This window comes from Sylvia atricapilla, chromosome 2 (assembly GCF_009819655.1).
Source record: "Sylvia atricapilla isolate bSylAtr1 chromosome 2, bSylAtr1.pri, whole genome shotgun sequence".
Taxonomy (NCBI): domain Eukaryota; kingdom Metazoa; phylum Chordata; class Aves; order Passeriformes; family Sylviidae; genus Sylvia; species Sylvia atricapilla.
The window spans coordinates 102,585,010-102,596,713 of NC_089141.1; the positions used below are offsets into that span (position 1 = coordinate 102,585,010).

The window sequence follows — 11,704 nt, forward strand, 5'->3', positions numbered from 1 at the left end:
GTCTGTTTGTGTTCAGAGTATTTTGTGGCATTTATTTGTCCCCAGAGTGGCATTTGGAGGAGGCTATGTCAGTGTGGGTAGTGTCAGTTTGAATGTGCCTAAATATCCAGTCATCTTCCTAGCAACTTTTGAACTTCTGTTTCTGCTCACCTGGAATCACTATGGTGAGAAGTGGAACTTGAGCATCTCTGGTGTTGTCCCACCCTGGTGAGCTATCAATCCTTCCCAAAACCTTTAGTTGGGTTAATACTGTAAAACAGACTTTTTTTGGAGTCTTGTCTTGGAAAGGTGTTGCTGCCAAGATGACATGCTGAAGTTCCAGAACTTGAAAAGATCCTGGTTTCTTGTAATTTCATGCAGGGATTTTTTTTGATTTTTTGTGTCTGGCCCAATTAGGATTATGAAGATATTACTGATAGTAACTGGGTAGAATGCCTTCGAAAGTGAAAAGTGTGACCTTCTCCTCCAAACATTAGGTATACAAATAAAATGGATAGATATGGCATAACCTGACCCTGTGGCACTTGTACGTATCTGTATAATTACAGCTGAAGAGCCTGTTAATTTGCAAGTTTAGGGATGTTTAGATTAAACGAGAGTGTTGTGGAATGAGTGTGTAGGGTGCAGCAGCACGGAGTGGCCCTGCGAGGGGCTGTTCCCGCACACAGCGAGGCGGAGGAGCCGTGAGTGGCACAGCCCCGCAGCCCCCGCCAGCCACACTCCGGGCGCCTTGAGGCTGGGAAATGAGGGCTTTTACCCCGAATGGAGGCTTTTTTTTTATTCCTCTCAGCAAAGCTGGTCAGATCAGAGCTGAAGTCTTGGCAAGGAGTAACGGATTTTTTTTCCCCCCTCCCCTCTCCCTCTCTAATCAGCTCTGGGCACCGTGCCTCGTCTTGGCCCCTCAGAAAGGCTGGGAAACGCAAAATCATCTTTCTGGCGTTTAATATTAAATGGAGCTCGTAAATGCTGCGCTGTAAATAATTTGGGAAAGACTGAAGTTCGGAGGTTTGTATTCTGAGGCTGGTCTGGCCCGAATCGCCTTCCCTTCCTTTTCCTCCTCATATCCCCCTCCCCCACCCCGTGCTGTTAAAATTAAGGTTTGTGTTTATTTGTATTTATTTGCAGTTGGGGGAGAGGAGTGTTGATATATGGAGCCGGTGGCCAGGTTTCGCTGATGGCATATGCGATGTGAAAAAGAATTCCCATCCGCAAACACGGTTGCTGCTGTGCCAAAATCCCTCTTTTCGCCGCCAAAGGCGGTTTTCTAAGGCCGAAGCGGAGCACATCTTCCCCTTCGAATCCATCCCCGTCTTCTGCAGGGCACCTTAAATGTGCCTTAATTGAATAGTTCTCCCGCACCCTCCTTATAGCAGTTTAATAGATTAACTCATCTGTGCCAGCTTCAAATTTCAGATTAAAATTCCTTCATCCCGAAGGCAGCATTATCAGGTTGTTGGAGGCTGTTTTCAAACCTTGGTTTTGAATAGCAGCGGCTCTGCATTAATTTAACCACTAAGCTAATAAGTAGGTTTCGTTTTGTTATGCTAAGCTTTATTGCTTTTCTTTTGATCAGAATGGTGTTGTTGAGCAAAGCAGCAGACAAGGCATTCTTTGATGAGGGAATTAGCGCTCTATTCTTCCTCTATTATCAAGCACAGTGGAATATGTAAGTACCTGAGGGTGTCAAAGGAGAGCAGGCTCTATTGCAAAGTGTTCGCCTTGTTTCTCTCAATAGCTGACTATGAGATGATAAACCGCTTAATACACTGCACTAATTGGATGAGAGCAAAAAGAGATGGGAATTAAGGCACGGCGAAAGGAGAAAGTGCTACCAGCCTTCATTCACTCTTTCACCACTTTAACAGCACCAAAGGAGGCACAAGCTTTCTATAAGCAGACTAGGGGTTTTGTGCGGAGATAAAATGAACCTGTTAGTGGATTCAGGTAATACACTAATTATTGCACAGTATAAATACCACTACTGGTTTTATAACACGGAGGTAAACTTCTTTTGAGAAGGTTATAGGATTGCTTGGCAGCAGTATAGATCCTAATAAGGGACCAGAGTAATAACCCCCTGGATTAACAAAATTGCTGCTTGCAGAAGTATGATTCGGGCTTTTACGAAGATTTCAGCAGAATGAATAAAAATGACTGAATGACATTTCTTAATGCCTAATGGCTTGATAATGATTCCCTTTTCTTTGAGGCAAAAATGTATATTTCAGGCTGCACTGTTAATAACGTCCACGGAACAAGCCTTATTTTTCCCATAAATTTTTTTTCCGCGCCTATGGTGGGTTTTTAGAACTCAGAAATAGGGGGGGGGGCGGGCGGGGTTGGGAGTGTGGGATATGAAACACCGTGAGTGGAGGGGGGAGCTGCGGGGAAGGGTCGCGGCGGGATCACCCGCGCGGTGCTCGCTCCCAGCGGCGTTTCCGGCGCGCGGGGTTCCGGAGCCGGGGCCGCCCCCGCGGAGCCGCTCCCGGGCCGGGGCCGGTTCCCTCGGTGTGCCACGGGCTTTCTCGGCCCACGGGCCGCCGGCGTGGAGCGGCGGGCGCGCGACGCGATTAACCAAAAATCACCCCAAAAAAGAAACCCCGCAGCGGCGCTCCGACAGCCCGTCCGCGGGCCGCGGCTTGGTCGGGGGGGACCAAGGGTCATCATGCCGGGGAAGGGCCGCGGAGAGCGCGGCCGGGGGCTCCCCGTATCTCGGCCTGGCTCCGTGGAATGGGGCAAGGGGAGCGCTGCGCCCAGAAAAAAAAAAAAAAAAAAAAAAAAAAAAAAAAAAAAAAAAAAAAAAAAAAGAAGAAGAAAAAAACACCCGGGGGGTAGTAAAGGAAGAGGGAAGAAACAAGTTCACCTCGAGGAGAACGAAGGGGCAGGCGCAGAGAAACTTTCGTGACCTAGAGTGCGGGGCGGCCAAGCGTTCCCCAAAATTCCAGCTTTTTTCCCCCCCGGCCCCCGACTTTGGGCAGCGCGGAGCCCTGGGGCTGCCCCGTGCCCCGTCCCCGGGTGCCGGGGAGCGTGTTGGCGGCTCCCCGCGGTGCGGGCACCAAGAGACGACCCCAGAGCGCCCCGGGCTGCGGAGTGGGGGTGCCCGCGACAGGGCGCGGACATGTACCGCCGTGGGTGCCCCACCGACGTCGCGATCCGCGAATCCCCTCGCAAACGGGCTGCCGGCGGCACTTCTCCTCCCCGCCCCGCCCGAGCTCCGGCCGCCGGCCGCAGCCGAGCGACCCGCGCCCACCCAGAGCCCGCGGGGGGGTCCTGCCCCGGCCCCGGCAGGTGGCCCCCGCAAGGACCGGGATTTTGGGCCTTTTTTTTTTTTTTTTTTTTTTTTTTCTTTTTTTTTGTTAAACATATATTTTTGTTTATTTTCTGAACGTGGCATTCTCCACCGGATAGAAAGGAAAAGTGTTAACAATAACGACATTACACGAAAAAGTACTGTACATTGCCTCTTGAGGGTTTCAGAAACCTCTACAGTTAATAAGTATAATAAAGAGTTTGTACATAAATATTTGTCTAGGAACCCTATTATATCTACAACACAGTAAGAATCTACAGAATGACAAACTTTTACAACACTACACTGAGTGCAATTGTTTTATAACTTTTCAAATATACAAAGCTCTGTTCTTTTTTTTTATAACAATGGTATGTACAGAATCCAATATCACACGTTTAGTGACTGAAACAGTCCATATTCTAGCAGTGTATTTCCCTTTGGTTTGATATAAAAACCTTGGTTGGTGTAGTGATAAAGAATTTAACAAGAAAAGATATACCCTTTCCCCTAAGTGCACTTGGTTATCTACAGCATCAAATTAACTTCCAGTCTGCACTGGCAGCACCTCTGGTTAGCATATGCAGCTCGTTGCAACATGTAAAATAGTTCTCCAGCGCTTCTAACTGATCATACTAACATCCTAGGATGTTAAGATTTTAAGAATGTGGGTAGCTTTCCCCCTCTCTTAGCTTCTCTATTGTTTTTCCTTTTTTTCACTTCCTTAATTACAATTCTATTTCTTTTTTTTTTTTTTTCTTGCCAGATAAACAGAAGGAAAAATATTTAGTGTACGAAACGCTAATATATAGTAACTTTTATTAGGGCTTTTTTTTTTTTGCCTTTTTTTTTTTTAAACTTTTTTTCCCCCCCTGATGTTCAGAGGAAATTGACACGTCGTACATTTAAGAAATGTACCAGCCAAGGAGTTACTTATACAGGAGGTTTTAAGTGTCGTTTCACTCGTTGTGAGGGCTTGATGCGAGAGGCATTCGCTTTCTCCAAGTTCCTAACTTGAGACCTACTACAGTCTCAGCTGCTGGTCCTCTTTTTTTTTTTTTTTTTTTTTTTAAATCATTATATTTTCCCCCCGTTTGGTCTTGATTCACGCTGTTGCTGAGGTGACCTTTATTGATTCGCGTATTTACTCCTCCTCTCTTCCCTCTCTCATTTTTCTCTCCCCCTAAAAAATCCCTAACCCGCACCCCGCGGCCGGCAGCCGTGCCTTAGCACACCTCTTTCCCCGTGCTGTTCCCGGGGAGGATGTTGAGCTGGGTGAGCTGGGCGGCGTGTTCCTTGGCCTTCAGCCGCAGGGCGGCGATGCTGGATGCCCGCCGGTCGGCGGCGGCACTGGCCGGGTCCCCCAGCCCCGCGAGCCCACCGCGCCCCTCGGCGGCCGGCGCCGGCTGCCGCAGCAGCGCCGCGGTCGCTGGAGGCGCTGCCCAGGGGGGACATGGTGGAAAAGAGCCTGCAAGGGAAGCAGAGACGGCCGTCACCGCCGCGCCGGGACCGCCGGCCCCGCTCGCCTCCTTCCCGCCAAGCGCGGACGCGAGGGGACAGAGACTCGCTGGAAATACCCGACGTCGGGCGGGCAAAAGATTTTTTGGGGGGAGAAAGAAAGAGAAAAAAAAAAAAAAAAAAAAAAAAAAAAAAAAAAAAAAAAGAGGAAAAATCGCTGAGCCTGGTTCTCCCGACTGGGCACAGCCAGGGCCGCGGGCGGCCGCAGCGCGGCGGAGAAGCGGACGCACGGAAGGAACAGCCCGTGCCGGGCAGGCAGCGCTGGCTCCCCGCGGCTCCCGGAGCCGCCCGGCGCTTCCCGCGCCTCGCCGCCGACTCTCCGCCCGGAGGAGCGTAGGACGGACCGCGGCTGCCGTCCAGACGCGAACCTGTGGCGGCTCTGCCCCACTCATGCCCGCGGCTAAAAATCTGTCCGTGACGGTTCCCCCGCGAGGGGCAAATTACCCCCGCCCCGAGCAAAGCATGGGCCACGCGTGCCGCAGGGAAACCCACTCAAGGGTTTTGTTTCCGCGTGGGAGCGCCGCTTTCCGCGGGCCTGTCCCTGGGGGCCCTGCCCCGTCCCTGCCCCGCGGGCCCGCCCCGGCTCCCGCGGCCCGGCCGCCCCCACGGGGAACCCGCGGCCGCGCGGGGGGGCGAGCGGGGGAGCCGCCCCCGCCCAATGAGCGGGCCAGGCGGAAGCACGTGATCCGCGCGGCGCCCAATCGGCGCCGGCCGCCGGGCGCTCCAAGTTCGAACGCCGGGGCGGCCGCGCGCGGCGGGTCCCGCGTGGGGCCGCCATCCCTCGGCGCGCGCGGCATTCCGGCGCCATTCCCGGCGCCCCGCCCCAGGACCCCCGGTTGCCGGTGGCGCGTGGGCGGGCGGTACCTGCCGAAGGCGGGGCTGATGAAGGCGGGATGGCGGAACACGGCCGCGCCCAGGAAGGTGCCGAGGCCGAGCGGGGGTCCCGCCGGGGGGCAGCGCCGCGGTAGCGGGGGGCGGCGGCGGCAGGCTGGGGAAGGCGGCGGCCGCGGCGGCGGCGGCGGCGGTCCAGGCGGAGTCTAGAGCTGGGTGATGAGGAGGGAAAGGACTAGCATCAAGGTATGGACTGAGGGGGTGAGTTGCTGACAGGGGACCAGGGAAAGCAAACCTGGGGGGTGTGTCTGAGCCCCAGCCTTTTCCCCTCTTCCGCCACTTAGCCCTACGGTTCTGGAACCATACCTGAAAGCCAAAAGAAAAAACCGGTTTTAATACGCCTGCCCGCGCCCTCGGAGCGGCGAGCCCCTCAGGAGCCCCGCACCGGCCGCTCCACCGCCGCCCCCGACGCGGGATCACCCCGGCAGGGCTCGGCCCGCGGGGGCCACGCGTGTCGTGCGGCGCACAGCCCCGGGCCGTGCCGACCCACGCCGGGGGCCGACACGCGGCTCCCGGTGACACCCCGGCCTGGCTCCCGGAGGGGCACAGCAGCGCGACTTCCCCGCACACCTCTGCGGCAGGTCGGCGGTGCGGGCAGACAGCGGAGCGGGAGGCGGCTCCCGCTGCGCTGGAGCAGCGGCAACACCATTTCCCAGAGGGACTATGCGGGAATTATTCCGCACTCACACCCACACCGCGACTTCTCTATTTTTTCTTTTTTTTTTTTTTTTTTTTTTTTTTTTTTTTTTTTTTTTTTCGTTAAAGGGCATATTTACAAATTGTATCGTCACGGGATCGTAGACTTTTTTTCCTTCAGATTTAAAGACAGGGAAAAAAGTCGTAATTTCACTGACGTCTAAAACGAAGAAATAATTTGTGAGACAACCAAAGCAGCAAATATAGATAAGGCTGTCCGTTTGAGGTCTGTTTTATGAAAGTAGTTAGGATGCTATGAGACTGCCGTCCCTTTCTTTTATCCCTCCCCAAAGCAAAAATCGTGAAATAAAACTGCTTTAAGCAGGAGAGAGGTAGAGAAAAATAAACCACATTTCAAAGGAAAGTAAAATCTTCCCTTAATAACCAAGTGTGGGGCCATCACACGACCTACAGACAGAGACTTTAAGTCACAGACATTTGTAAATCTTTGGGGCAGGTGTGGGCAGAGTTTTTCGGGTTTATGCTCGGCTTTCTCAGCTCACGGATGAGACCCTTCTTTCCGGCAAGGCAGAAAGGCAGTAGCGCTTCGAATCTCTCCAAACAGTTGTTCAGTGGGAATTGATCTCCACACACGCCTATCTGGGTACCCACGACGAAGAGGCATTGTGTTCGTGCGGGAGGCAACAGCCTGGCACGGAGGGAGCGTCTCTCCTCGCTAAAACTCAATTAGCAAGCTGTCCTCGCTACAATTCCCCCTTATTGAATTAATAAGTCTGAGTACACCCAAAGGTAACCGAAAGGGACTCTCATAATTCATATTCACTTAATTACATCTTCTGCCATGAATAGAAGAGAAAGAAAGGGGGTGTCTTTCTGTTAAAAAAGTTATTAACTTCCCACGACTTGTCCCCTGAGCTGAAAATACTGATTTGCTGTCAATCTCTGTTTGACAATGGAGAAATGTGTCAACAGAAAGGAGGGGACAAATCTCATCATAGCCCCTCTAATGCAAGAAGCTGTTGTGTATAAATGAGCCATATGGAATTATTATGCTTTATCAGCGCCCGATTTTAACTGTTAAAGTGATTTGCTCAGCTTCAAACCCAGAGAATCTGTTTTCTGTTGGCAAGCAGGGCATCCCAATGTTTATCGTCTCTTTGGTTATGAGACCAGGGTTGGGAAATGCACTCTGGTATGGGGCTGCAAACACCTTTAATAGCATTGCACTCACTCACTATTAGATCAATGCAGGCTTATTGCTATCAAAATGGGAAATCAAATAGCATTAGCCAGCTCCTTGTGCAGGCGGAGAGGAAATCAAACAACATTTCGCCTTCAAATGGCCCTGTTTGTTCTAGCACTAAGTGGGCTTTTATGAAGCCCGATTGGAGATTTGATGGCAGCCAATACCCGACCTGCGGCCGAGCGAGTTTCTAACAACCGAAACGGGAGCCCCGAGTTTTTATCACACGGGGATTCGCCAACCGATCCTCGGCCCGGCCGGGGCCGGGGCGCCGCCGAGGGACGCGCCGGTCCCTGTCCCGGTCCCGTCGCTGGCACTCACCTGCACTCGGGCTTCTGTCAGATCGAGCCTCATGGCCAGCTCCTCCTGGGGGAGACACAGACACTTGCCGTCAGCCCGGGGCACCTCGAGTCGCCCGCGCCCGAAATCCGGTGCCCGAGGCGAGCGGGGCCGGGCCGCGGGCGGACACCGCCTGTCGCCGCCCTCGGCCCGGCTCCGGGCCGCCGAGATGGGCGCCTCTCGGGACTCTAGGGTTTTGGCATCCCCTCCCCGCTGCTCCCCAAATTCGGCTGGTTCCAGCCGCAGCTGCCGTGTAGGGGACGGCAGCCGGGAAGCTCCACACGGAGGTTCACATTTCCACAATTAAGGCAAATCGGAAAACACTTAAGGCACTGGAAAATGGCTCATTCAGCTCCGTGTCCCAGAAAGGAGCATTCCCACCGTAACTGGGATCCTGCCGCGGCCGGGGGCTCCGCGCCCTCAGGGTGTGAAAAGCCCTGGAGCAAAACCCAAAGCCGTAAAAAAACACCAAACGAAAAAAAGGCGGTATGTCCATAGACAGTCCGGGCAGCCGCTCCCGGGGCCGGGGCCAGGCAGCGCCCCGAGGTGAGCCCCGCGGGCGATGCGCGGCTCCGAGGTCCAGGGGAAAAAAAGCCCCCGTGAAACACTCCTGGTTCCAACGCCACTCCCGACCGCCCAACCCCCGGGCTAAACAAACGAGAAACCAGGAGCGTCTTCGTGATCGAAAAGTGCCATTCTGGGGAACTCGGTCCCCCTCTAGCCTTAAGGCGGGAGCAGCAATTTTCGATGAGCGCAGAGGAGAGGGCTGGCGGCTCTGCCTCTCTCCCTTGTCTGCGCTTCCCGCAAGGAAGCCGCTGGCCAGACCCGTCACCACCGAGCCCCCATTTTCAACGGGAAAATGCCCCTGAAAGCGCGGACAGAGCCGGGCCGGGTCCCGCCGGGTCCCTTGGGGCAACTCCGGGCACCCAGAGGCCCAACGTGCCGGGACGGTATTTTTAGGCAGCGGCGCTTTAATCTCTGCTGCTGCCGGGGCTTCCCCGGGCCGGGCTCCAGCCCACGAGCAGCGCGTAACCGATCCCGGTGACAGGAGGGGTGGGCAGCGGGTAAAAATAACCCCCGGCGGCGGCCATCAGGCGGGCCTGCCCGGCTCTGCCGGCCCTGGGTCCCCCCGAGCCCGGCCCTGTTCCCCGTCTCTCCCAGCCTGGGGGTGCCCGAGGCAGGATTCACCGCCGGGGCCGTTTGGAGGCGGGGGTGCAGCACGCTGCGGCCCCGTCCCGTCCCCCCGGGGTTCGCTCACTCCGCGCTCGGCCGGGGCCCCGGCGCTGGTACCTGGTGAAGACGTCGGGGTAGTGGGTTTCTGGAAGGCCCTCTCCAGCTCCTCCAGCTGGTAGCTAGTGAAGGTGGTACGATAGCGGCGCTGCTTCCTCTTGAGCAGCCCCTCCTCGGAGTCGCTGCCGGCCGAGAGGCAGACGCTCTCCTCGCCGTCCTTGCCCTCCCCGTCCTCGGGGTGCAGCAGCAGCTCCTCCTTGGGGGACAGATCCCCGCCCTCAGCTCCGGGGGCAGCGGTGGCGCCCCGGCGGGCATCCTTCAGCAGCCCCCCGCCGTCCTCGCCCAGCAGCTCCTCCTCCTCGTCGTCCTCCAGCTCTTCTTCCTCCTCGTCCTCCTCCTCCTCCAGCATCTCTTCGTCCTCTTCCTCTTCCTCCTCCGCGGCCGGCGCGGCGGGGCCCGGCCGTTCCTCGACGTGCGCGGCGGGGCTGCCCAGCTCGTCCCGGGCGGGCGGCGGCGCCACGAAGGGCGCGTTTTCACGGTAGCTTTTGCTGCGGCTGATGCTGACCTGGGGCGCCTGGCTGATCTTCAGCGTGTCCCACGGGGGGCGGCGGCCACGGGGCCCGCGCCCCCCTCCGGTCGCCCTCCGGCCGGTCCCCCCGAGGCCCCGCCGCCCGCGGCGGCAGCAGCAGCCGCCCCCGCCGGCCCGTAGAGCCGGCGCAGTTTGGGAGGAAGGTGCAGCTCGGCCGGCTCGAAGGGGGGACTGCCCTTAGGGGACCCTGAGCAGTGAAAGTGGCGTAGACGGCCGCAGCAGTCGGACGGAGCGGGCAGGCGTGGCGGGGATAAGGGTGCGGAGAAAAGAAGAAAGAGAGAAGGAGAGACACGGTCAGTAGGATCTACGCGAACAGAGCCCAGGGCAAGAGCCCGCTCCCTCAGCCATCCTTCGTAAGCCATTTTCCACCCCCTATCCCGTCTCTCACGCCGGCCCCGCCGCTGCTCCCAGCCTGGGAAGAAATTTCTCCCGCTCGCTGAGCCCGGCCCAGCGGCCCGCTCAGGGCCGGGACAGACTGTGGGGCTCTGGCAGCCCCCGGCCTGCGCCGGCACGTCTCCGACAGCGGTCAGCGCCGGACCCCATCCACACATCACGGGGCAGCGCTGGTCCCATTGCACCCGCCCGGCGCCTCGGGATTCCTCCGCTGGCTTTTTTTGTTCCCCCCTCCTATAATATCCCCCCACCCCAGTCTGGTTTTGGAGGAAAGAATCCCGCCCGCCGGTGTACGCCGGGAGAAAAGCGGGAGCGAGGCCGCCCATGGCGAAGCTACCCATCCGGGGTCCCAGCGGCTCCGGAGGGGGTTGCTCTCAACTCGGGGCCGCGGGCGGCGGCCGCCGGCGACCGTTGATCACCGCCCTGGCTGCCGCCGGGCGCGGCCCCGGCTCGCTCGCCGAAACCCGTTACAGGTTAATGCGAACGGGCGAGGCGCTTCCCCCCACCAGATCACATCTCGCACCGATTTATTTTGGCTTAAAAAATTACACCTGTATCGAAAGCAAGAGCAGCCTAAAGCGCCGATACCGACCGCCAGTGAAAGAATTGTGACGAATTCCGGGCACGGCTCCGGCCGCGCCTCCTGGCAGCACAGCAGCCGCTAACGAGCACGGTAACGGGATAACGGGAATAGCTCCCGGCCGTGCGGTGCAGGCGGGGAGCGGGACCGGGGCCGAGCCGCAGGCAGTGCAGGGAAGGCGGGACGCACACCGGGGCCTGCCCGACGCCGGGGAAAAGGGACGGGACGAGCGGAATGGGACGGCGGGGCTTACCTTGCGCGGCCTTGTCGGTGTCGGGGCGGGCGGCGATGGCGGGCAGGGTGGGCGCGGTACCGAGCAGCCGCACCTTGCAAGGGCTCCGCCGGCCCAGGATGCTGTCGATGCAGTAGGAGGACAGCAAAGTTGGCGATTTACTTTTGCACTCGGGGCGCTCGGCGCAGCTCTCCTCCGGGTAGGGGCCGCTCATGGCGGCGGCAGCGGGGCCGAGCCGTGGGGCCGGGGCGGGAGCGGCGGCGCGGACGCCCCCGCGGCGCTGCCCGGTGCCGCCGGGACGCCCGTCACGGGGGGAGTGAGCGGCGGCCGCGGCGCTCTTGAGTCCCCTCGGCTCCACGTGCGGGCAGCCGCCCCCTGATTGGCTCCCGCCGGAGGCCGGGCGGCCGCTGACAGACGGCGCCCGGCAAAGCCCGGCTCGGACCGCCCCGGATCGGCGCCCGCCCCGAGTCGCCGCGCTGCCCCCCGCCCCGCCCCTCCCGCCGCGCTCCGCCCCCGCTCCGTGGGGGCGGGAGCCGGCGGGGACTCGCTCGGGGGAGCCGTCGGGGGCGTCCGGGATGGGCGGCGGCGGAGTTCCCGCGGCACGCCTCGCCCCGTCCCCGCTCCCCCGCCCCGACGGCGGCCCGCCCCGCCCGCCCTTCCCCAGCCCCCGGCAATGCCCTGGCGGGATGGCGTGGCGGCGCCGGGGGATCCGCGCCGTGTTTTCCCACGGGCTGCTGCCGCCC

The 11,704-nt window shown here is 58.5% G+C and overlaps 1 protein-coding gene across 1 annotated transcript; it reads right to left on the minus strand.

The window, feature by feature from the left end:
• Nucleotides 1-4,377: 4,377 nt before the first annotated feature.
• ARX (aristaless related homeobox) lies at nucleotides 4,378-11,269 on the minus strand. The gene is given in 10 exon segments (XM_066314005.1): nucleotides 4,378-4,716; nucleotides 4,718-4,757; nucleotides 5,672-5,760; nucleotides 5,762-6,004; nucleotides 7,920-7,964; nucleotide 8,125; nucleotides 9,228-9,255; nucleotides 9,258-9,770; nucleotides 9,773-9,943; nucleotides 10,983-11,269. Coding segments are annotated over 10 exon segments (1,524 nt in total). The 5' UTR covers nucleotides 11,176-11,269; the 3' UTR covers nucleotides 4,378-4,515.
• Between the last annotated feature and the right edge of the window lie 435 nt (nucleotides 11,270-11,704).